This window comes from Aphanomyces invadans (genome assembly GCF_000520115.1).
Source record: "Aphanomyces invadans strain NJM9701 unplaced genomic scaffold supercont1.66, whole genome shotgun sequence".
Taxonomy (NCBI): domain Eukaryota; phylum Oomycota; class Saprolegniomycetes; order Saprolegniales; family Verrucalvaceae; genus Aphanomyces; species Aphanomyces invadans.
In genome coordinates, this window is record NW_008580211.1 from 124,141 (window position 1) to 146,049 (window position 21,909).

General features: G+C 57.2%; 9 protein-coding genes across 20 annotated transcripts; 4 read left to right on the top strand and 5 right to left on the bottom strand.

Annotated features, from left to right (window-relative positions):
• Positions 1-41: 41 nt before the first annotated feature.
• Positions 42-1,383, top strand: H310_14336 (hypothetical protein; the record flags this gene model as incomplete). The annotated part of the gene is made up of 3 exons (XM_008882170.1): positions 42-278; positions 330-1,100; positions 1,159-1,383. 3 exons carry the CDS (start codon positions 42-44, stop codon positions 1,381-1,383), a joined length of 1,233 nt encoding a protein of 410 aa, XP_008880392.1.
• A 642-nt stretch (positions 1,384-2,025) lies between these two features.
• Positions 2,026-7,765, top strand: H310_14337. Of its 2 annotated transcripts, XM_008882171.1 has the most exons (5): positions 2,026-2,149; positions 2,203-4,530; positions 4,577-6,855; positions 6,905-7,284; positions 7,344-7,765. In XM_008882171.1, the coding sequence occupies exons 1-5, from the start codon at positions 2,066-2,068 to the stop codon at positions 7,643-7,645; spliced, it is 5,373 nt and encodes a 1,790-aa protein (XP_008880393.1). In that variant the 5' UTR covers positions 2,026-2,065; the 3' UTR covers positions 7,646-7,765. The 2 variants fall into 2 exon arrangements, with proteins under 2 accessions (XP_008880393.1, XP_008880394.1); XM_008882172.1 differs by having other exon boundaries at positions 6,905-7,765.
• Positions 7,766-7,833: 68 nt separating this feature from the next.
• Positions 7,834-8,945, top strand: H310_14338 (hypothetical protein). Its single transcript, XM_008882173.1, has 2 exons — positions 7,834-8,114; positions 8,165-8,945. Exons 1-2 carry the CDS (start codon positions 7,854-7,856, stop codon positions 8,897-8,899), a joined length of 996 nt encoding a protein of 331 aa, XP_008880395.1. The 5' UTR covers positions 7,834-7,853; the 3' UTR covers positions 8,900-8,945.
• Positions 8,946-9,085: 140 nt separating this feature from the next.
• Positions 9,086-11,701, bottom strand: H310_14339 (hypothetical protein). Of its 9 annotated transcripts, none has more exons than XM_008882180.1 (15): positions 11,380-11,701; positions 11,282-11,313; positions 11,188-11,223; positions 11,023-11,146; positions 10,915-10,974; positions 10,724-10,820; positions 10,521-10,636; positions 10,387-10,466; positions 10,222-10,335; positions 10,146-10,175; positions 9,957-10,094; positions 9,838-9,911; positions 9,738-9,792; positions 9,645-9,691; positions 9,086-9,576 (listed from the first exon to the last, which is right to left on the bottom strand). In XM_008882180.1, the coding sequence occupies exons 1-15, from the start codon at positions 11,675-11,677 to the stop codon at positions 9,378-9,380; spliced, it is 1,500 nt and encodes a 499-aa protein (XP_008880402.1). In that variant the 5' UTR covers positions 11,678-11,701; the 3' UTR covers positions 9,086-9,377. The 9 variants fall into 9 exon arrangements, with proteins under 9 accessions (XP_008880402.1, XP_008880401.1, XP_008880398.1 ...); XM_008882179.1 differs by having other exon boundaries at positions 9,622-9,691; XM_008882176.1 differs by having other exon boundaries at positions 9,086-9,691.
• A 4-nt stretch (positions 11,702-11,705) lies between these two features.
• Positions 11,706-13,533, bottom strand: H310_14340. Of its 2 annotated transcripts, XM_008882184.1 has the most exons (3): positions 13,253-13,533; positions 12,663-13,154; positions 11,706-12,610 (listed from the first exon to the last, which is right to left on the bottom strand). In XM_008882184.1, exons 2-3 carry the CDS (start codon positions 13,152-13,154, stop codon positions 12,401-12,403), a joined length of 702 nt encoding a protein of 233 aa, XP_008880406.1. In that variant the 5' UTR covers positions 13,253-13,533; the 3' UTR covers positions 11,706-12,400. The 2 variants fall into 2 exon arrangements, with proteins under 2 accessions (XP_008880406.1, XP_008880405.1); XM_008882183.1 differs by having other exon boundaries at positions 11,706-13,154.
• Positions 13,534-13,703: 170 nt separating this feature from the next.
• Positions 13,704-14,758, bottom strand: H310_14341 (hypothetical protein). Its single transcript, XM_008882185.1, has one exon. It carries the CDS (start codon positions 14,731-14,733, stop codon positions 13,777-13,779), a length of 957 nt encoding a protein of 318 aa, XP_008880407.1. The 5' UTR covers positions 14,734-14,758; the 3' UTR covers positions 13,704-13,776.
• A 718-nt stretch (positions 14,759-15,476) lies between these two features.
• Positions 15,477-16,920, bottom strand: H310_14342. Of its 2 annotated transcripts, XM_008882186.1 has the most exons (6): positions 16,569-16,920; positions 16,224-16,512; positions 16,059-16,180; positions 15,934-16,008; positions 15,837-15,869; positions 15,477-15,764 (listed from the first exon to the last, which is right to left on the bottom strand). In XM_008882186.1, the coding sequence occupies exons 1-6, from the start codon at positions 16,869-16,871 to the stop codon at positions 15,636-15,638; spliced, it is 951 nt and encodes a 316-aa protein (XP_008880408.1). In that variant the 5' UTR covers positions 16,872-16,920; the 3' UTR covers positions 15,477-15,635. The 2 variants fall into 2 exon arrangements, with proteins under 2 accessions (XP_008880408.1, XP_008880409.1); XM_008882187.1 differs by having other exon boundaries at positions 15,477-15,869.
• Positions 16,921-17,115: 195 nt separating this feature from the next.
• On the bottom strand, positions 17,116-18,292 carry H310_14343 (hypothetical protein; the record flags this gene model as incomplete). Its single annotated transcript, XM_008882188.1, has 4 exons — positions 17,116-17,606; positions 17,651-17,777; positions 17,828-17,903; positions 17,953-18,292. 4 exons carry the CDS (start codon positions 18,290-18,292, stop codon positions 17,217-17,219), a joined length of 933 nt encoding a protein of 310 aa, XP_008880410.1. The 3' UTR covers positions 17,116-17,216.
• A 454-nt stretch (positions 18,293-18,746) lies between these two features.
• H310_14344 (hypothetical protein) lies at positions 18,747-20,178 on the top strand (the record flags this gene model as incomplete). The annotated part of the gene is made up of 4 exons (XM_008882189.1): positions 18,747-18,860; positions 18,969-19,325; positions 19,368-19,565; positions 19,774-20,178. 4 exons carry the CDS (start codon positions 18,747-18,749, stop codon positions 20,176-20,178), a joined length of 1,074 nt encoding a protein of 357 aa, XP_008880411.1.
• Between the last annotated feature and the right edge of the window lie 1,731 nt (positions 20,179-21,909).

Consider the following 21,909-nt stretch of genomic DNA (forward strand, 5'->3'; position numbering starts at 1 on the left):
GGAATATTTTTCCGGGATAAATGGCGGTTACACATTATTCCATGGAATGTGGTGTCGACGCGGCGGTCGCGCTCGACGTGACTCCGCGGCCGACGCCGTTCGACTTTGTCGTTGGCGACCGCACCAAGCGGTGTCTTCAACTGTCCAACCCGTCGTTCCATGTCTCTCTGCACTTCAAAATTCAGTGTACAGCATCTTCTCGCTTCCGCCTGCATCCTTCCAAAGGCATCCTTGGGCCGCATGCCGCAGTTGCCGTCCAAATTCAACTGTCCACTCAGGTACGTTGTCGCGGTCTCACTGCAACTTATCATAGTGCTCGCTCCACGTAGGCAACGACAGAAGGCGACTGCGTCTTTCTCGTGCTGGCGCTTCCCTTCTTGCACAACTCTGCCACCGATGGTAACGCTGACGTTTGGAAACACGCAGCACCGACGATGATTTCCAAGCAGTACATTTCAAGCCGCATCATCTCTGCTCCGGTTCCCGATTTCCTTGAAGATGACCTTCCTCGCTGCCACTCTTCCCCTCGTCCAGCATCCTACACCACAGACAGCTATCCTCCAATCTTGTCCTCGCCCTCCTACATCAAAACACTGCTGATCAAGAACAAAAGCCGCCTTCCCGCTAATCAGCTCACAGCTGCTGAAATCGCATGCCTGCGCCAACACAAGCTCCACGTGTCCGTGGACGAGTGGAGCCAACTTATGGCCAGTGCGATGGCTCAGCGCAAAGAACTCCGCGTGCAGCGCCACTGTCTCTGCCGGCCAGCGCCCAAGCAGCCCCAGTCACATCTCTCCTTCGACCGAGACATTTCTCCATCGTCTCCATGCAGCCGCTCCGACACAAGTTCAATCGACGGGCGATCCCTCCGCGCAATGCGAGGACGATCTGGCAGCTCTACATGTAGTTCAACATGCGAGAGTGGGGGCGCCGAGTCGACCGCCGCCGAGATGGCGTACTCGGGACATGACGTCCTCGACGGAGGCGACTGCAAAGAATCGAGGGATAACCATAGAAAGGGGAGGACTGGAGCATCCAGTAACCAATGGACGCGGTACATGCTGGATGTGTGTGTTCAGCAGCTTGCGCACGTCGACGAGGTACGTGTTTGGAATGAACTTGTGTGTCGATCTCGATGGCACTTCGATACGATGGTAGACATGCACGGACATGACGACGACCATGGAGCTGCCAAAGAAAGCGCGAACGACGCTCCTGGCCCTTCGCAACGCGGCCAATACTCTCGTCGACTTGTGCAGACGGCATCCATTTCTCCACGAACAGGACGAAGGCGGCGATCCTCGAGACGACGGCACCGCGTCGAACGCATCTCTTCGTTCGTCCACAGATTTTTCGTATCGAAATCGCAACGAGTTGACCTAACGCGCAACTGTTCCGTCGTCGACCGCAGGCGCTTGCTCGGACGAGCGACGGCGGGTTTTTTTTTGCAGTGGCATGGCGTGTGCACGACTATGCTCGGCAGGTCCCTTGTCGATATCAGGGTGGGCGCTTTCATTGCGGCGGTGTGTCGTCGTTTGCTATGCAGCTTCCAACGAAGGCAAGTAGGGCTGGCAAGAGTCGATGGCGCGGAGTGCATGGACAATGGTTACCGAGGTCGACCGTAAACATGCACAAGTATTGGTGCGTGCGGGCGAGGAAGACCATCACAAACGTCACTGGTATGGATGTAGTTATCGTCCTCGCGTTTGGTTGACGATGTCATCCAAGCGGTGTTGGAAGAGCAGGCACCATGACGACGACCGTGAGATTGGCAGATGTCGCGGTATGGTTGAGGCAAACTGTGGAATAGCTTGGCGAAACACGAACAGCGCCGTCCACCTCGAACGGCGCTGAGCCACATACACCTCGTGCACCTCCCGCGTCGTCCGGCATCATGCAGCGATGGTGGACCTGGGATGCGATTCAAGTGACTCAAGTATAGCCAATCAAACCGTTCAGATCGAAATTTTCCGGATAAAATGCTAGGATTTATGGCACTTGAACGGGACTTATTCTAAAATTCAAACTCGACCGACGCGGACTGCCGCGCCGCGCGTTGAGGCCAATGTTTGTGCCGTTAAGCTCTGGGGAGGAGACCTTCTTGAGACAAGAGGAAGCTCAACGACGGCGGAAGCAGAGACTTATCGAGGTATGTGTTCTAGACGATGGACGTGAGTTCACGGCCGGGGAATTTGGATCTAGGTGCGTCGACAGGAAAAGCGCATTGCACAGGAGCGCGCGCAATGGTACAAGGTCCAGCTCAAAGAAACACTCGGCAAGAAACGCGCAGAACAATTGCAAGTGGCCGAGGCTGAGAAGGCCGTTAAGTTGTCGCTGCTGCATGCCAAGTACAAAGCTTCCATGGACGCAATTGGCGATGCACATGCGATGGCTGCCGAGTTCAATGCGAACCTCCAGATGCGCGCGAAGCGACAGCTTGAAGCTCTTGAGTACAACGACAGCGTAAAAGACCAGCGGTACAAATCGGCTGTGGACGATGCGCTTGAAGAAGCACGTCGGCGCGAGGCACGGGAACGAGTTGCGCGGGAAAACATGGCGAAAATCCAGGAGATTGCTTCCCGACAGCGCGTGCACGCCGAGCGGGAGCACCGCCGTAAGGTCGAACGGGACGAACGGCAACGACAACAACGAGACGCGATGGCGTCCGCGGTTGAAGAGCGCCTCGAGCACACGATCGTTAATGCAGCCCGACCGCATGCAGTCCATCTCCACGAGTCCGTCCTGCGCCATTCCCGCCTCCATGCAATGACTCATACGACGACAGCATCTGTAAAGACAAGTAGAATCTTACGGCACAATATCAAGCACCCCGCAGCGGTCGATGCTTGGAACGAAGGTCAGCGGAAGCGGTTGGAAGTCGACCAAGCGGTCCATGCTCGCTTTGTCGCGTCTGAGGCACAGGCGGCTGAAGCTCGTAGCCGCGGCGTTGTAGCCGAGCGCCAAGTGGTCGACCGCGCCGAGGCCAGGTCGACTCTGCGATGGTTGCAAGACGCTGATCGCGAGTACGCCCAACAAACAACCGATCGACACCGAGATCTACTCTACGCCATGCATCGAGCGGCGCGAGACCGCGAATCGCTAGAGAGAGCAACGGAATCAGCATTTGAAGCCATGTTTCACCAGCCACAAAACGAGGAAGAAGCGCAGCAGCCTAAACCACACATCCATCGCTTGGCCAGTGACGAGGACGGCTTGATCGCGACACCTGGCAAAGACGACCAAGATGAAATCCCGCGTCCGTTGCCAGCTGTCACCCCGGCGGCCGTTCCGCCACCGGCGCCTGCGCGACGTCTGCAAGGTCGTCCCGTGGACCACCGTCGCGAACGCCCTCTACCACGACGACGTTCGGCGCCCAGCATTCCATCGGCGTTGCATGACCCGCAGATAGAAACTGGTCGAGAGAGAGGTCATGCAAGAGAACAAATCGCGCCGGTCATGCACCCGTCATTGCCTGAAGAAGACTTTGATCGAATCCTCATGAAAACGAACGAGACTGCCGTGGCAGCGTGTGACGATGCCCAACTGAAAGTTGCCGCGAACGCCGACCTGTCCGTAAGCTCACCGATGCTCAAGCCAGTGAACGTCGAGGACGGCCGAGAATGCGTTGCCAGCCCTCACGGGTCGGTATGGAGCAGCCCTCGACGTTGTCAGCCCTTCGAGACAGATGAAGGCGACGGCATCGCCACTCCGCCGTGGTCCCCGGCTGTCGCTGTGCTTGAACAACCCGTGGCAAACGAGTCGGACGATCCTGCGGTCGACGCAGCACCAGCTCGTACGAGTAGTACAGGTGCAGAGTCCCCCGAAACGAGCCAGTCGACGGAGGTACCACCGCAGACAAGCGAAATTTTGCCCAAGCTGCGTTCGAAAGGCAGCTCGTCGTCGGCCTGTTCTTCTCGGCGCAGTGCCGCGTCCGCATCGTCCTCCGTGAGGGTTTCCGCGCGTAGTCCTGTCGATGCAGTAAGGCATCCGCAGCCGTTTGGCACCAGCATGAGCATGGATGCAAGCGTTGACCCAAGCACACTCGACAACATGGACGGTCTCCCGCCACCGAGCTCTCCGTCAACCTCTCCGACAAGCACATCGCTTCCAATGACCGCTACCGACCAGATCGTGGACGGCACGATCGACGGTCCTTCCACCGCAACCAACATCTTGTCGTCGAGCGAGATCGTCTCGAGTGCCGAGAAAAAGTCGCCAACTGCCCACGACACTCGTCCTCCGCCCCTTGCTTCCACCAGGTTTTCATTCAGCTCTAGCGAGTCTCCTTCCAGCGACAAGTCCGTCGCTACTGCGGCAGGAGCCAACGAGCGGCCACCGGCCACGTCTTTGTCTCGAGGCGATGCGGCTTCACACGGCGGCGACCATGTCGCTTCTTCCCCTATAGACTGGACACACGAGCGCTTTCCCATCACGTTCGACTCGGCTGCTTTCGAGCGACCCCACCCAGCCCTCCACCACGAATTCTTTGACCAAACGTCGCCGCCCGTCCACTCGACATTCCGGCAACCCGTACGCTCGCAGTGTCGCGGGAATTACTGACGTCGTGTGTGTGCAGCATGACTGGCGCTCCAACTCCAGCGACGACCTGCCGTGCTTTGACCTGACCTCGTCGTCGTCGTTCTCGTCCGAAGTCCTTTGGGGGACGGCGGCCGCGGATGATGGGCCGTCATCGCGCCATGGCAAAGACGACGACGCGGCCTCGTTGGTCGACCCGACGTCGACAGCCGTGCGAACTCCACTCCGATCGTCGCGATTCCCATTGTCTAGCAGCAGCAGCAGTAGCAGTAGCAGCAGCTCCACCCACGCACGACCAAAAGGTCGTGAGTCCCCACTGTCGACACGCCAGCGCCTGCTCGATCTTCTGGGGTCATCGTCGTCGTCATCTTCATCGTTGTCTGCCATGTCAACTAGCCAACAACAGGCCCACGACGACGATGTGGATTCTCGGATGCAATCCACCCTGCGCCGCATGCACGATCGTGTGCGGGAAATGACGGCGGCGAGATGGCCACTGGCCATGTCTCGCGAGCACGAACTACAACACGACGATGAAGCCGTCGGCGGCCTCGCCTCGCCGACCAGGTCCCACGCAGCGAATGGTCGGCACCATGTCGACCACTGGGCGCAAATGGAGAGCGGCGCCGGCCGGTCGAACGACGCCCCACTTGCCATGCTCCAAAATGTCGACTTGTCGATGGATCTGTCGTCGTCGGTCGAGCCGTCGTCACCAACGTCGTCATCGGCCAGCGTCACCCACGCATCCCAGAAGCAATGGCAACGATGTCAGGACGTCGAGCCGGCGGCGGTGGATGCGCCGCTGGTGCTGCAGTGGCTCCAGTGGACCCCGCGTGAATCTCGAACGCCGTCGCCGCCGCCAGCAATCGATCGCCCTGTGGACCACGAACGGAGGATGCACCGCGTCGACGAACCCGCCGAGGAATTCCATCAAGACGGCGCCGCCGACGACTGGCGAGTCCTTTCCACGTATTCATTGAGCTCTCACTCGTCTGACGCGACGTCATCCCGCCACCATCTTCCGCACTCGCTGCACCGTACATTCGAACGGTTGAGCGGGCCGACCATGCCCGACGCGCGATGGCATCCCCGTGCGAAGTCGGCGTCCTCACAATATGATGACGACTTGCTCGGTAAGCCCAGCTCTCTCGAGCCGTCTGGATCGTCGTCTGCTGGGTCGTCGTGCGCCGACGACATGGCCATCGTTCAGAAACAGAACAGGAGGAATGCACACCGTCCTGTTGACCATCCAAATGCAGAAGCTGGCACGACCCTTCCCACCTCCCATCGGCCTTTGCTTGGGTCGTGGGGTCGTGCGCCAAGCAGCAGCAGCTCGTCGGCCTCCTTGCACAAGTCCATGTCACCAACGACATCGTCCGTGAAGAGCCCACCAAGTGCATGGCTTGGCGCTGCTCCGAGCCTCCCAACGACCCCATGCCCGGCTTCGGCGCCGCCATCGTCCCCACCCACCCAGGACAAACATGCCAAGACGCATCATTCCACCATGGAACCACGTCGTTCTCGTCCACAGCACGACCTCGTCCCTCCCGTGAACCCGACGTCCAGTGCCGCGCCAGACCTTCCTCGCAACATCGCACTCGAGGATGACACCCGAAGCAGCAGCAGCGACGACAGCCACTTGACGCATCAATCGATCGCCGCCCCAATCGACGTGCCACCCACCGAAGGGCATCGCGACTTGAAGGCGAGCTCCCATGATCCATTGCCCGAGTCCAGTCCGTCAAGTGCCCGTCTGCCGTCGCCTTTGTCGTCAGCGTCCGGGGGGCATGTCAACATTGCGGAGGAAGTCGCCCTTGTACCACACGACCCCGTGGCGGTCCAACCAAACAGAGACACAACTCCACGAGCTGTCCATGGCGAGGCTGGGCCTCTCGCTGCATCCTACAAACCCCACGACCGTTCTCGCATTCACGCATCCGAGTGGAGAGTCGAGTTGTTCACTCGTGGCCATCCCCAACCGAGCGAGTCGTCGGCCGTGTCTATCGGCACGACGATGGACTCGATTCTTGTCGCGGAATCAACGACCACCCCGCCATCCCAACTACTTGCAGCGCGTCCACCGTCGTCGCTGGCATCCCCGTCGACTGCTTCACGTGCGGAAGGACTAGAGGACGCCGCCGCGCAGTCGCACGACGTGTCCTGCGACGTCATGGACCCACCACACACGGCGCCCGACCAACGACCCCGTTGCGCCAGCCAAGTCCGCCCCATGGACTCATGCTTGCCCCCGTGGCACGACTTTGACGAAAGCGACGGTAGCATCGTCGAGTCCATGCCAGCCACAAGGACGCTGACGAAGTACGTTCATCTCAGCCACTCGTTCGTTCGGGTCAATGTGTGGTCGTAGGCAGTGCTCGATGGCCGGCATGCGTGTTCATCGCGACGACGATGACTCATCGAGCTCGTCGACGCTGCCGTCGCCTCGACCTTTGTTAAACGTGGTGTCCAGGCTGCCACCGATGCCGCATCCTCGCATGGACTTGTCGCGACCGCCGCCGCCCGTGCCGCCGTCGTTCGTGCGCTTACCATCCTCTGACGACGACGATAACCACGACGAAGAGTTGTCGCCGCGACCACTGGACGACCCGCCGCCGTTGGCCACTTCGATTGCGGATCACCTTCGCCTGCGCAACCCTGGCCTGTACAACCGCATGGCCCATCGAAAGCAACTCTTGTACGAGTCCGGTCGGTCGTTGGGACCAAGAAGGATCCAGTCGGCAAATTCAGGTGCCGTGCATGGACGTCGTGACAGCCGAACGTTGTGACTCGTCCCATGGAATGTGTAGCATGGCGGCGCATGGACAGCCCGGAAAACGATCGCGCCGCGCGGCCAACGTCCGCCATGGAACACATTCTCATGCCTCCGTCGTCGTCCGAGCCGCGTCGGCTGACCCGATCTTCGGAGCGGGAGGTCATTTCTCGTTCGGAAATGCTCGCGCGAAACCAGCGGCTCTACGCCAAGCTGCCAGAGGTCGTGGAGCGCAAGCGGCAGGACGAGATCGCGCGGCAGAGAATGGATCGGCTCAAGAAGTTCCGCGAAGACGACAAAGCGCGGCGCCAGGCGAAGACAAGTGTCGGCCGACGATGAATATGCCGCGTGAGATGACGTTTAAACAACCGTCGATGTCGTTTAAACGTGTTCTGCCAGCCGCGATTTGGGCGTTAAACACCGCTGCACAGCTACGTTGAATTGAATGGATTGGTTGACATGATGTGGGTTTTATGTATTTTGCCCAATTGGAATGCAGTGTTCTGGAGCTGCATGTGGCGGCAAAACCAGAATCGAAAGGAACGCCATGTCGGTGGACTTTGAAGCGCCGTGGGTGGAAAAGTACCGCCCGACGACGCTGTCGGAGATTGTAGGCAACTCGGAGACTGTGAGTCGGCTGCGTGTCATCGCAAAGGAAGGGAACATGCCGAACATCATCATCAGCGGCCCGCCCGGGATCGGGAAAACCACGTCGATACTGTGTCTGGCGAGGGATCTGTTGGGTGATGCGCTCATGAAGACGGCGGTGCTGGAGCTCAATGCGTCCGACGACCGTGGGATCGACACGGTGCATTCTCTCTCGTTTTGTGTGTCATATGCGTGAACGAGGCCGTGTAGGTCCGCAACAAGATCAAGATGTTTGCCATGCAAAAGGTCACGCTGCCACCCAACCGGCAAAAGATCGTGATCTTGGACGAAGCAGACTCAATGACAACCGCGGCACAGCAGGCGCTCCGTCGAACGATGGAAGTCTTTAGCAGCACGACACGGTTCGCTCTCGCATGCAACAACTCGACCAAGATCATCGAGCCGATTCAAAGTCGGTGTGCAATCCTTCGGTACACTCGTCTCAAAGACGACATGATTCTCGAGCGCCTTATGCACGTGTGCGACGCCGAGAAGGTTGGGTACAACCACGACGGCATGGAGGCCCTCATTTTCACGGCGGAAGGCGACATGCGCAACGCGCTCAACAACTGCCAGGCGACATTCAGCGGGTTTGGCTACATCAGCGACGTCAACGTATTCAAGGTGTGCGACCAGCCGCATCCGACCGTCGTGAAAGAGATCATCGACGCATGCATCCAAGGCGACATTGTTCCAGCGGAGAAGGCCATGATCGCGCTGTGGAAAACCGGGTACTCGGCCCTCGACATCATCGGCACCGTCTTCCGCGTTGCCAAGAGCGCCGAGATGGACGAAAGCCTCAAACTCGACTTTGTCAAGTTGATCGGACAAGCACACATGTGCGTTGCGGACGGCTTGACGACCGTCGTCCAACTGCATGGGCTCGTCGCGCGGCTGTGCGCGGCGGCCGTCCAAGCCAAGAAGGCCCACAAGACGAAAGCATGAGGTGTCTTGGATCGAAACACTAATCCAACCTGTGCATCCTATCTCATCTGGAAGCGGCAACCCACGAGCTGCAGCACCGTTGGGACGCCATCTCGACCCAACGTCGAGACGTTGGTTTCACTCTGGCCAGCAGCAGCATCCTCCTCCGCCACTCGATACACGATCGATCTGCAATCACAACCGGCGCAAAGCACCATCCCGTGCGCGCGCTCTGCTGAGACACAACGACAACGTCGTAGTCAGCAGGCGAAAACGTCCAAAAGGTCACAGTGTCCTCGGATCGCCGGTACGTTGTCGATGACATATTGGCGCATGATCGGGAACCCACCGGCAAGTGGGGATGTTGTCGACGGTCGGGGCCGCCCTGTTGTCTCTCGATACACGCGGCGACCGAGCGCGCGGGAAGCCTCGACACTTGAACAGGGAGATGTTGAAGAATTATACGGCGTCGGTGCGTGTCGCCGGTCATGCTCCCGACTCAAACCACGACGTGTACGTCACGAGGGGAAAGATGACGAGGGTGCCGCCGAGCGCGCCCATTTGGGTCATGAACCCACTCCACTGGTACGCCGTCTTGGCGTACGCTTCGTTGCCGCGCACTTCGCGCTTGAGCGTGAGGTACACCATCGTTTGCGCATATGCAAACAGAAACACAAACGAACAATTGGCGGCGACGGCTACGCGAGAGTGCGTGAGATCGATCGTCGGCCGCGCCGACGTACGCGCGAGGCCGCCGTACGCGTACGTGGAAAAGATCGGGTCCGCCGTCGTCGACGACAGCACCATGACGAGCTACGACAGGAACGTCACGGGCGGCGGCAAGACGCGCGGCGCCTACCCCCACGAACAGCGTCATCGCACTGAGCGCGGTCACGTTGTACCAGCGATAAAAGCTGCATGGCACGGTGAGAAACGCAAGCGAGCGATGATGGCCTTGCCTGGTGAGGAATCGAGCGCATGGATCGCACGCCATCGAGAGCACAGACGACCACTTGAGGACTTGGGCGCTCGACTGGTCGTCGCGACAGTCAAACGAGAGCCGTCGACCAGCACGTACGAGGTATTTGCTGCCCAAGAACGGCATGATGGACGGAATCACGCCAAAGCTCATGGCGCACAGAACGAATTGGAACAGCAGCGGCTTCCACAGCTTGCAAAGGACGTAGTCGCGTCGATGGGTCGGCGATTCAAATCTCTACACACCCGCGACATCGGGACATGGACACACAGCGAAGTGGCATCGTACGTGCGGGGCGACCGGGGACACAAGGGGACTCTGACGGAACGGTCGTTAGCCATGCATCGACATGAGTCGCATGTACCGATTCGCACGTGGCGCTACTGGTGCTCCTGGCGCTACTGGTGCTCCTGGCGCTCTTGGACCGAGTCGTCGGCGGCGTAAACTTGCACTCGAACGCGCCGGGATCTTCCGCGTACTACAACCAAAACAGGGTCGACGACCGCCAGCATCATCACGACGGACGCACGTTGCTGTGCTGGACGTCGCGGGCTATCGCCGACGTGGCGAGGAACCAGTACGCGACCATCGCGACGGCAAACACCCCGCCTACGACACACGCGAGGGATGTGCGCTTGGCATGCGTTGTGGATCGATCTATACCTGCCCATCGAAAGAACGTCGACACAGACAAGCGCATCGGGGTCGCGCCAGGGTCTTGCCAAATGCCGATGACGCCAGCCACAACTCCACTCAACCCTTCGCCCGTCGACAGCGCACTAGACAGTGGTGGATGTGTGTCATGGAATGCCCGCGTCGCCGCCGCAAAAAATGAGGCTCGAGCAACGTGCCAGCAAAAACGCTACCTCGTAAACACTGGAGGAAACGTCGACACGAACGGGTAGTACACGACGGTCGTGGTCGCGCTGACGGCGCCGCCAAAGAACACGAGGGCCAGCAGGGCTATGGTATCGTCAAGCCAGTGCGTTTTGACGACCCCGTGGTGAATGTGGCGCATCAAGTCATCGCGCGTTGGCATCGACGGGAGAGTACTCACCGGTGCTATGCTCGTGGCCCCAAAACACGGACGTGATATCCCAAAAGAGCGACAGCAGCACTACACAACGCCTGCATGAGCTCGAGCCGTCGATGGGTGCGATCGTACCGCACGTCAACACGCCCAGCGCCAGCAGCACCCAGATCGCCGTGCGAATCGTGAAGAGTTGTTGATCGCTATTGAAGACCATGTACAACGTCGGAAAGATGTTCGCTCCTTGCAGCGCGACAATCTAGCGATCGAGTGAGACGATCTTTGACGCACGCGACGAACCAAGTAGGCGCTGATCGCTGCTTTTTCAGGCACACGCTGCACACGACGGGAATTAGAGCACTGCGCGCACATAAGCACGTTGATGCCGATGTACCTGGAAGAGCGCCGCCGTCTCAATAAACACACCTGGAGACACACACGATGCGCGCGCGTGTGACTGCAACGTCGTGCCGTGCAAGGAAGGATACATACTGTTTGTCATGATCCACGAGCCGAGTCCAAACACAATGAAGGCAGCATACACGGCAGCAACTTTCCACCGGGCGGGGGGTGTTTTCGACGGGGATGCGAGCAGCACATGTCGTCCACGTCCCTTCTCGTCGCCAGCGTCCTGCACGTGATGATGCTGGACATCGATGACAACGGACGACGCCACGTCTGTGTAGGAGGCAGTTCGCATGGCGGTCCCGTGGACAGTGGATGCACGTGATGGCAATGGCGCGGTCGACGGTCCACGCGGCAGCACCTGCAATTCTGCCTTGGCGGTCATCCCCCGCCAATCTTCGATTTAGCCACCACGCGGAATTGGGCGCGGTTATTGGGGTCGGACGGACCAATCAATTCGCTGGAATTCCGAAACGGACCAATCAGAGACAGGAATTCGGCTGACTCGGCTAAGCTAAATTTGGCGGCGGAATCGGGGGAAACGTCGGGAGATGGAACGTCGGGACGAGAATGCCAGGACGAGATGCAGTGTGGGGTGGGTGGACGAGCGGCGAGGAAGGACGGACTGCTGGTTGTTGGCGCGGATACGCGAGAGATCGATGGGACGGGCTGGCTCTCGGCGATCGATACGTTACGGTCCCACCCACACACCCATAGCTCACACCGTGAACCGGATGGAAGGCGTGTCATGGGACCACCGACGACAGTGTGCTGCACCAACACTCGCGCCGCCCTGTAGTGATCTAGAGCGGTCGGTCGACTGTCCGCCCAGCGGACGTACAAGATGTGAAGGGACAAGCAGCGCGCCATCTACTCAAGAATGCTGCCATCGGCAATGTCGCCGATGCTCTACACACACGGTCGACGATTGGACAGACGGGTTGGCGTCTTCAGCGACGGCGGCGGCGGCACCAAGGCATGGGGACGTTTGACCAGCGGGGGCAAGGGGTGGTTCTTGGAGCAACGGCCGTCCTTGACGTGAGTCAGCCAGGACGGCGGCGGCGGTGTCGTGGACCGGCATGCCGCAAGCGCATCACGCACGATCGATCTACGGGGACAGTCGCGATCTTCGTGGCAAGGGACGGTCGTACATGCACACGTGAATCCACGCGTCGAGTCGGCGAAACTCTTGCACTGCCTGGTCCCGCACGACGGCGACGAATTTCAACTCGACGTCCTTGGCATCGATCTCCGCGTGCAGGTCCCGGTGCTGTCGGTCCAGTTGGCGCACAGCGTGGCGTTGGCGGAGCTCCGCAGTCTATCGTAACAATGCATATTCCGTGTTCATGGCAACCGGTCCTCCCATGCACCTCCATGGCCGCGTCGAACGCGGCCCGCACGAGTTGGCGCTGTTTCATGGCTCGCGCCGCGCTCGGCATGCGGTCGCACGTCGCAAGGTCCGCCGACACTTGGGACGTCAAGACTTCCCTGTATGCGTTCCATGCTAGATCGACTGCTCGAAGCTGCGCGGCATGGGCGGCATCCACATTCCAGCGTTCGTGGCCCGCCCACTTGCGGAGGTGCGCCGCACGGCGGTCTCCGTCGAGGTCGGTGGCGGCGCCGCGACCACAGTGTAGTCCTAGCGCGCTGTCATCTGGCTCCGTGGCCAGTATGTCGTGTGCAGACGGGAACGATTCCGAGGCGTCCTCATGGCGCAGACACCGCCACAGGGCGTGTGCCCGATCTCGCAGCGATGCTGCAAATGTCATGCGGGCGCTCGTCGCGTCCAGATGCACTTGCTTCCATTCGCATTGAGCGGCCGCGCCGACGTGCTCGACGCGTTTTCGCGTCACTTGCGCCATCTAGCACAGCATCGTCAAACAATCCACCGTCATGGCGGCGAGAGATGCGCGAGACGATCGTGGCTCTTTCCATGGCGTATCGAAGCGATGGCACTCACCGCTGCGTCTGTCAGGTCCGCCGCATGCGCGTAGTCGACTGCCGTGGGTGTGATGGAAGGAAGTTCGAATGGAAGCCATGGACGGCACGGCACAGACGGGAAAAAGGATATCTCGACGCTGCCAGCGCCGCCTCTTCACGCTCGACAAGCTGTTGGATTGTCGCGTCCGCGATATGGTCGAGCTTGGTCGCCATGGCCTGGTCATGCACTACGGAAACCTGCTCTCGATCTCGACGGCGCACTACCTCTTTGCTTGCCCGCGTGAACTCGACGTATTTGCATACCTCTTCAAACGCAATCTACGTCGAATGCATGCGATGCCCGTGGACATGTGCGCGGCGGTACCTGCATCGTCGACCGCTCCTGGACCAACGCGTCATGCCATGCAGTCAGCGCTTCGTCCCACGGCGGCGCCGCTGTTGTGCCAGACATCGATACCTTCGGTTGTTGTCGTCGTTCGAGTGGTCGGATCCAAATTACAACAAAGCCAACGACACCGCATCTATTAATAGGGATTCGCCATGTCAAGGCCGCGGCAGCGGGGACCGCGCGTCTCCGATCGACATGAGCACACGAGCCACCGACAACAGAGACGACTGGTCCTTTGGCGACAACTTCTTCACGTCACCCATGTGGCCCCCTGCATGGGACTGCTGGAACCGTCGTTCGCTGTGCGAAAGTTGCTGGGGCAGGCATTGCGTCACCTTCGGTACGTCATGACTTCGACGTGGAAGGCTTCGGTGCGATGGCTGCGGCAAGAGTGGCGGTGGTGGAGGTGGCAACGGGTGGTGGTATTGCATTGAGTTGTCACCGCGACCTTTGCGTCGGTGCAACGCAATCAGCGACTTCGATGCGACTGTTGGAGGATCGCTGATGCCACGAAATCGCGCAGACGACGGGATGAAGGACGGAGGCGACGACGACATGCCATGCTGCAATCCACCCGCGCAAGCAGCATCGCTTGGCGGATCCGTGGAAGGAGACGAGCACTCGGAATCGTCCACTGAGGCAGACGTGTCACTGCACGAAGACGTGGATAGATGAAGCAAGGGACGATGTCGCACTGTCACGCGCAGTCCCTGCTTGGCTCTGGTTGCTGTGGCGATTTCGGGAGCACTCGACGTCGCAGGTGTCGACATTCTGGACAACACCATGAGGTCGATCTGTGTTTCCCGGATCTGTTCAAGGCAATTCTGCGTGTGCTTGACCAGCGGCAATGCTGCGGACGCGTTCAGAGCCTGCTGGAAAGCATCGAGCGCTTGGTTTAAGTAGTACACCCGGCATGTGTACAGAGACTCTTGAGGCGGGATGCGGCTCGCTGTCGAACGCAGGAGCTTTCCCTGCGCCATGAGATCTTCGTAGCTTGTCCCTCCTACTGCGACGTCGCTGAGCTTCCGTTTCAGAGGGACGATGGTGCTGCCGTCGCGTGGCTCGCGCCATGACGTCGACGTCGGCTGCCGCTGCGTCGGCCTTCGATCCATCAATTCTTCATGTGTGTATCCACGCGCCAATCACAGCGCGCCATCCCACTCCGATACCAAATTCAAGATATACAGTACCAACATTCTCGAACAAGTGATGGTCCACTTGCGCTCGAGTTGTGGGGGAGGGGCTGGCGCACGCCACTGTCGCACACCAGGTCAACCGACGCCCCCTGCGTCATGCAGCCGCTAAACGTCCCTCCGTGGCCTCCCTTTCACGTGTTGTGGGCGGCACAGGGCTGACGTGATGCACTCCGTGCCTAGTGTTTGTTGAACTCTGTGGTCGTCCCACTATTCTGCTTCGGCTTCAAGGGGCAGGGGCGGCGACCGGTCCAAGCGGTCCGGCATGCAGTTTCTCGGAGCCGTCCGTGTCGATGCTTGTCATTTGCACTGGGGCGGTCGCGAACAGCGTGATCGAGCCGTCGTGGGTGCATCGTTCGCGCGCGCGCGCGCGTTGGGGAGATTCAAGCGTGTTTCGTGGTGTGGGCATTGGCATGGCCTCGTCCTGGCTGCACAAGATGGATGTCGGTGGTGGGTGCATCGTGCGCGACGAATGGGCCAAGCCAACGTGTCGGGGTCGTTCGTTCGTTCGTTCGCTCGCATGGAACGATTTGATTGGTCCCTGGAATACGTCAGGCCTGTTGATTGGCCATTGCTGTGCGACAGTTACGAAGGAGCATGCGCCGCGCGGTCACTGACGTTCCGCGCCAGCCTGTTTGGCCCAGCATTGTCGCGGCGTGTTTTCCTGTTCTACTAGCCATCCCAAGATCGTTGTGGCGGCATGCAGAGCCGTCGTTCTCGAACGCATGGTCGAGCGACTTCTCGCATCGCTTGCGTTCGACGCAAGTCGTGTTTACAAAACGCCAACGCGAGTAGTCGTCCGTCGCATGCAACATGCTTCGTTACGGCTCCATGATCTGTTCGTACGCAGCATCCATGGACAAGAGGCGGAGCAGGTCGGCGTCGATGAGGATGTAGATGGGGAGGATCTCGGCTGCCACGAACAGCGCCACGAGCAGCATCGATTGCGTCTACGCGTCAACGGGGCGAGGAGAAACGAGCGCGCGGCGGCACATCGACCGGAATAAAAAACACCAACGTACCGTTGCATTGTTCTTGCCCACGTTGAACCATCCCTATGGGAATGCGGGAGTCGGACCGAGTTTCACACGTATGAAATGTCTCCATCGACCGCAGTACCCGTGTAAACGTGAGCAGCATCATGACGCTGTAGAGAATGCGGCCGACGCTCCATGCCATGGCCAACCGTCCAATCTGCCCGCCACATCACCACCACACACAAGCAAGTAGGTCCCACCAAGTACCTTGGCGAGCTTGGCTTGCGCATGGTGCGACTTGTACGGGAACCCCGATAGGGTCAGGGTCAAGTAAATCCACGTCGTCAAGATGATGAGCGGGAGGCAGAGGTCGGCGGCGGCAACGCAGTCTACCGAGACATGACAAACGAGCACGGGCGAGGTGGGGCGTACCAAAGATGAGCGTTGGAACGAGGGCGAGTTGGGTGCCCTCGTCGTTCTCGTAGATGCCAGCAATCGCAGATGGATCCGCACGGAGGAATAGCAGAGCGTAGAGCACGACTTGGGTCAAGTACAGCATGCCGTTGAAGATCAGGTAAAAGATCATCCACCGGCGATGGAACTGCTCGGCCGAAAACCAATGCCGCCGAGACGATTGGTACGTTTCGGCCCACAGCAACACCACAAGCAAGTAGGACGACACAAAGAGATAGTCGGGGAGGTTGAACAGCACGGCCACGACCTACGTGTGCGGATGGCGACTGTCGGAGTAGGAACATCGGCGCGGTGCTTTGATACCTTGTTGTAAAAGGACAAATCCGATTCCTCTGGCGCAGGGCCCTCGGGAACGCGCAAGGGCGAGCTTAGCGGCGACAGCCCCGACTCGGTGTGTTGAAAATCGAGAAAGCACAAGGTCGAGAATGTGGCAGCGCGAAAAAGACACCCAAGCGAGACACTGACCATGAGCAGCTGCGTCGTTCGTGAATACGACAGATTCTTGTTGCTACAGAGCTTCGAGATCCCCATAAACGTCATAAGCATGTAACAGAGCGCAAGGAAGTACGACGACATCGCAAGCCCGGACAGGAAGATCATCGCCATGGCGCTGCAGACTCGGCAGCGACGAAACCTTCGATCGCTGGGATCTCTCTTTATCGTCAATTTTGGCCAATCCGATGACGTCTTTGACAAAATTGGCTGAATAAAGCGATTTCATTGGCTGAATTATAGCCAATGATTGGGATTGCATTACGTATTGAACATGCCTATGGTGCTCGCGAGAAGGACGCAGGCAGCTTGCATTCGGCGCGACAACGCATGTGGAGTCGAGCCTGCGAAGAAGCGCAGGCATGACGCGTTGGTTGGGATCGACCGGAGCGCGAGACTCCATGCATCCATCATACCCACGAACCCATCCGTCCAACGGTCCCATCGAACTACGTCACATCAAGTCGTTACACTACCATCGGACGAGACCATCTCGACATCGGCGACGTGGAGGGGGGTTGCAGCCAGCTTTTTTGCTTTCATTGCTTTGAGCTGTCGAATGAAGTCGTCGCGCGGCACGTCACGGGCGCGGGGGTCCTGGGGGCGAGGAGCACTTGCCTCTGCCAGGACCTCGCTCTCGTGGTATTTCTGTAAGTCAAGTCGGCGGCGCAGCTCGATGAGTTTCGGGTGCGAAGTCACGACTTTGTGCTCGACTGCAGGCGATTCGTCCGCGTCGCAGGGACGGCATAAGGCGTATGTCGTGATGCTGGGCTTGCGTTCTAGCAGAGTCACAAGGGGCACGAGGGCCGCGTGGTACGGAAAGTAAGTGCAATTGTCTGGCACGTCGACCTAAGCGGCGCGGACGTCATGACGATTCGGTTGGTCCAGTTTACCTGGAACGGCGTCATGACAACATCGCAGCCGTCGCGACGCAGGTCGATCGGTCGAGCCAAGTACCCCGTGACTCGACCACCGACGTGGACGTGCCAGTTGAGCGCGAGATCCAAAAAGTCATGCCACCTGGACGAGAAAAAGCGTTGATGGGCCATGGCGCGGCCAGGAGTGTGTACCTTGACAGGGAATACATCGACTCGTCGCGCTCGATTGGGGGCAGGGGGTAGTCGTCGAAGAAAACGCAGTCAAATGCTACACGCATGCAGCTGTCATGGCGAACCGTGGGTTTCGACGACTTTACCTCCCAGCGACGGTAGCATCGATTGCCACGACCCTGGAACGGCGACAACATTGGCACGAGATTTGGACCACGCCTGCAGCGCAGCGAAAGACACGGGGTCACACTCGATGATCGTGTGCGACTTGGGGTTGTACGACTGAATCCGAGTTGCCGAATACGCCAACCCAAACCCAATCTCCAACACATCGGTGGCTGGTGTAATTCCAAGAGCGTCGACGCACGCCTCCATGTAATCTCGCTCCCATGCCATCATGACTTGCTGCCCCGCACAGCTCAGCAAAACATGGCGCTCATACATGTCGACATCGTACGCGTTGGTGGCGCCGTGCCGTGTCGCCATGATCGAATTTGACGGATTACCTCCGAAATGCGAAACAGAATGAAAATTGTTTCTCATAGGATATGAGTATATATAGTTATCGCCTTCGCGGAGGGGGGTGTGCTCGACAAAATTTACTACCTCTGTTTCGGTATGAAGTACATATATGTAACTTTTCGTAGAAACTCCAGAAGTCAGTCAATATCCGCTAAATTGAGTCATAATGGCATAAATGAACAGAGGAATCATCAAGGAATACGCCAGTATATTCAGATCATTTTTATTCACCACCAAGCCTGAGTAATGATGTTTCAAACATCAAAAATACAAAAACACAAACATAAAAAACACCGTAACTCCGTCAATTCTGCTCCAATCGATCTGAAACCAAGCGGAATCGCTTCCTATTGGCGCGTAGATATGCCTAGCGACCTTCAGAACAACGAAATTATCGAGGAGCTACGAAAGTTCTGCGATGCCGTCGTCCATGACGACCAAACGGTTGACGGATGCTCAGCGCACTGACATCTACATTCGCATGTCGCTGATCAAGGCTGACGGCCGCATCAAGCATGGCGAGCTCAAGAAAGTCTGAGATGAGTTCAAGGTCACCAAGGGAGCACTGGCCAAGATTTGGAAGCGCGCCTGCGAGACACGGGAGGTGGACGGCATGGTTGATGTGCGTTCTATGATCAAGGCGAATAGCGGGAGGCCACGCAAGCTGAACATGGCTGTACTCGAAGCGAGGATCAAAGGTGCCCCAGCCTTCCAGCACTCGACATTGCGCTCACTTGCCAAGGCCACAGGCATCCCACTGACATCGCTCTGGCGGCTTCTGCAGACAAGGGTCATGAAGAGGTGCACGAGCAGGCTCAAGCCCATGTTGACGGGGAAGCACAAGAACGACCGAATGATGTTCGTGAAGAGCCATCTGCGGACAACCACGTCAGGGAAACAAGTCTGGCACGACATGCTTGACACGGTCCATATCGATGAAAAATGGTTCTACGTGTCCAAACTCAACCGGCGTTACTACCTGTGGAGCGATGAAGACGTACCCACACGGAGGTGTCAGTCCAAGAGTCACATCACCTAGGTCAAGTTTCTCACCGCAGTCGCCCTACCAAGATTGGACGGCAGGGACAAGCGCATGTGGGATGGCAAAGTAGGCATGTGGCCCTTCATCAAGACAAGACCAGCACTGCGCAACAGCAAGAACCGCAAGCGTGGCGATGATGTCACGGAGCCGTTCATAGTGACACGAGACGTGTACCGGTCTTTCCTTGTGGATAAGGTGATCCCCGCAATCCGATCACGGTGGCCATCCTCGAAGCGCTCCCGGATCTGGATACAGCAAGACAACGCACGACCCCATGTCAGTGTTGACGACCCTGCCGTTATTGCCGCTGGAGCCAAGATGGATGGAATATTGCACTGTGTGTCCAGCCTGCACAAGTCCTGATCTGAACGTGCTCATCTTGAACTATTTCAATGCCATCCAGAGTCTGCAACACCAAATGGCAACGTACACATTGGAGGATCTCGTTGCGGCTGTCCTGAAATCATTTGACGAGCTGCAAGCATCCGTGCTTGACAAGACGTTTATGAGGTTACAAAAGGTGATGGAGAGCATTTTTAAGATGGGTGGTGACAACAGCTTTAAGCTACCGCACCAGAAGAAGAATGCATTGCTCAAAAAGGGTCCTTTGCCGCCTCAGTTGGAGTGCGATGACGACCTTAGCGCGGCGTTGGATGCAATGGGGGAAAGAATTGACTTTGAACGTCGTGATGACATTCTCAGTAACCTCTTCGACAATGGTTGTCAATTTCAAGACGAAGCCGACTTGTCCAATGTGGATTCCATTTGCTCTCAATTAGTTGGCGTCGAGTTAGTTTCAGATGAGTAATAAATGTATGATATCATGCAGTCTCTGGTCGTAAAACAGCAATTTTGAATAAAAATACAGGTCGACGAACCTTTTTATTTAATTGCTTTACATACTTTCATATAAAATTCACATTTATATAAAGGTGGACTTCATTGTGGAACAGAGGAAGTATTTATTATCCAGTAGACCAGTGACGTTAACACGAAATCACACTCATTTGTCGTGGGGCACACTACAATTTGATTAATTCCTGCGACATCACCTCACCAATTCATCAAGGACAACACGAGAACTTTCTCATTCGATCATTCAAGTTAAAGTGAGCGAATTTGGAAATCATCCAATAAAATTGCATTTCGTTCAGCAAGGACGAAGTATAACAACAGAATGAGACGTCATCACATTCAAACGTCACGAAATCAATATATCTCGAAAAAACGAATACAAACATTAAATTCATTTCGCGGAAAGTGCCGCCAAGTCAAGCATACTTTTCGCCAAAATTGGCGCGAAAATCGTTAGAGGTCTCCCAGGCAGGCCATTTTCAAAATATCGCTTCAATGGACAGAGTGGCTATGGATCGGGTCGCAGTGGAGAAATTCTTCGGCAGGTTGAAGACTCTTTGGTCCATTGTGAATGAGACGTACACTTGGAAGTGAGAGAGCTATGATCTGTACCTTCAGATATGTGTGGCCCTCACAAATGTGCATATAAAGTTTTCACCTCGCAAGGTGGAAGACAGCCATGAGTGAAACAATTATTTGAATAGCCTTATTTCGTCGAGTGAAAAGAAGGTAAAGCGTGTTGTTGCATTTAAGAAGCATCGCGAAAAACTCAAATTGCGGTTACTTGCAATTTGCCGAGTGGTGAAAATGTTCATTTTGATTCGGACTCTGAAATTTACCATAGTGGTGAAGAGAGTGGATTCTTTGAATAAGAATTGTGTAGCAAATTTCATATCATGAAGTTTCTCCAGCTTGACAGTCTGCTTCACAAAACGACTTCGATTATATACAAAACCACTCGTGACAATTGGAAATGACCGAGTTTCTTACGTAAGAGCGCAGCACACTGTTTTGTGCAAAGACATTTACAAATCTCATCACGAATCTCGAGCACACATCGCATCATACCAGTGACCCAATCATGGGTTAGGTGGTCTAGTGTACCAGTGCATGGTTTCAGCAGGGTTGGGCAAGACTACATTTCTATTTTCAGAGAAAATCAGGTTATAGGCTAAGAGCAAAAAGGACTTGATTTGAACCATAAAACCTCAAGTCCACCTCACTTATGTTCTCAGAGGATTCGCTGCCCGATGGATTATCGTCGGCATCGTCGTGCAGGGCGTAGTTGAAGAACGCTGCCGCAGCTCGGGCCAGTAGTTGCCATCGATCAGCCAGTACTGCAAATTGACTTGGTGCCATTGGCCGTCATCTCGAAGCGCAACGAGTCTACGTCTCATTCTTGTTCCACTGCAATCGCAAACTTGGTCCTATGCACGGAAATGGTTTGTGCACGGCTTTCACCCCATGGCTCACGGGGCTCGTCGTCTATGGGGAACTTGTACAGGGTTTCCTCCAGGACGCCGTCGGACACAAAGGCTAGTTATTGCAGGCAGAAGGGATTATTGTTTATATCAATGTTGGGATTTACACCACAGAATGCAACCGACGAGAAGTCAGGCGGGAAGAGTTAAACGTGGAAAAGCAGGGTATCAATCCATGTACCTCCAGCATGCTAAGCGGGAGC

Coding starts and splice junctions, on each gene's coding strand:
- H310_14339 (XM_008882174.1), bottom strand. CDS start 11,677: ATGACCGCCAAGGCAGAATTGCAGGTGCTGCCGCGTGGACCGTCGACC. Junction 11,314..11,379: donor CTCGTGGATCATGACAAACA/GTATGTATCCTT, acceptor GTGTGTCTCCAG/GTGTGTTTATTGAGACGGCG. Junction 10,176..10,221: donor GTAGCGCCACGTGCGAATCG/GTACATGCGACT, acceptor CCGTTCCGTCAG/AGTCCCCTTGTGTCCCCGGT.
- H310_14340 (XM_008882183.1), bottom strand. CDS start 13,154: ATGGCGCAAGTGACGCGAAAACGCGTCGAGCACGTCGGCGCGGCCGCT.
- H310_14338 (XM_008882173.1), top strand. CDS start 7,854: ATGTCGGTGGACTTTGAAGCGCCGTGGGTGGAAAAGTACCGCCCGACG. Junction 8,115..8,164: donor ACGACCGTGGGATCGACACG/GTGCATTCTCTC, acceptor GAGGCCGTGTAG/GTCCGCAACAAGATCAAGAT.
- H310_14337 (XM_008882171.1), top strand. CDS start 2,066: ATGTTTGTGCCGTTAAGCTCTGGGGAGGAGACCTTCTTGAGACAAGAG. Junction 2,150..2,202: donor GGAAGCAGAGACTTATCGAG/GTATGTGTTCTA, acceptor ATTTGGATCTAG/GTGCGTCGACAGGAAAAGCG. Junction 6,856..6,904: donor GCCACAAGGACGCTGACGAA/GTACGTTCATCT, acceptor GTGTGGTCGTAG/GCAGTGCTCGATGGCCGGCA.
- H310_14341 (XM_008882185.1), bottom strand. CDS start 14,733: ATGGATCGAAGGCCGACGCAGCGGCAGCCGACGTCGACGTCATGGCGC.
- H310_14342 (XM_008882186.1), bottom strand. CDS start 16,871: ATGGCGATGATCTTCCTGTCCGGGCTTGCGATGTCGTCGTACTTCCTT. Junction 16,181..16,223: donor CGTTCCAACGCTCATCTTTG/GTACGCCCCACC, acceptor ATGTCTCGGTAG/ACTGCGTTGCCGCCGCCGAC. Junction 16,009..16,058: donor CGCAAGCCAAGCTCGCCAAG/GTACTTGGTGGG, acceptor TGTGGCGGGCAG/ATTGGACGGTTGGCCATGGC.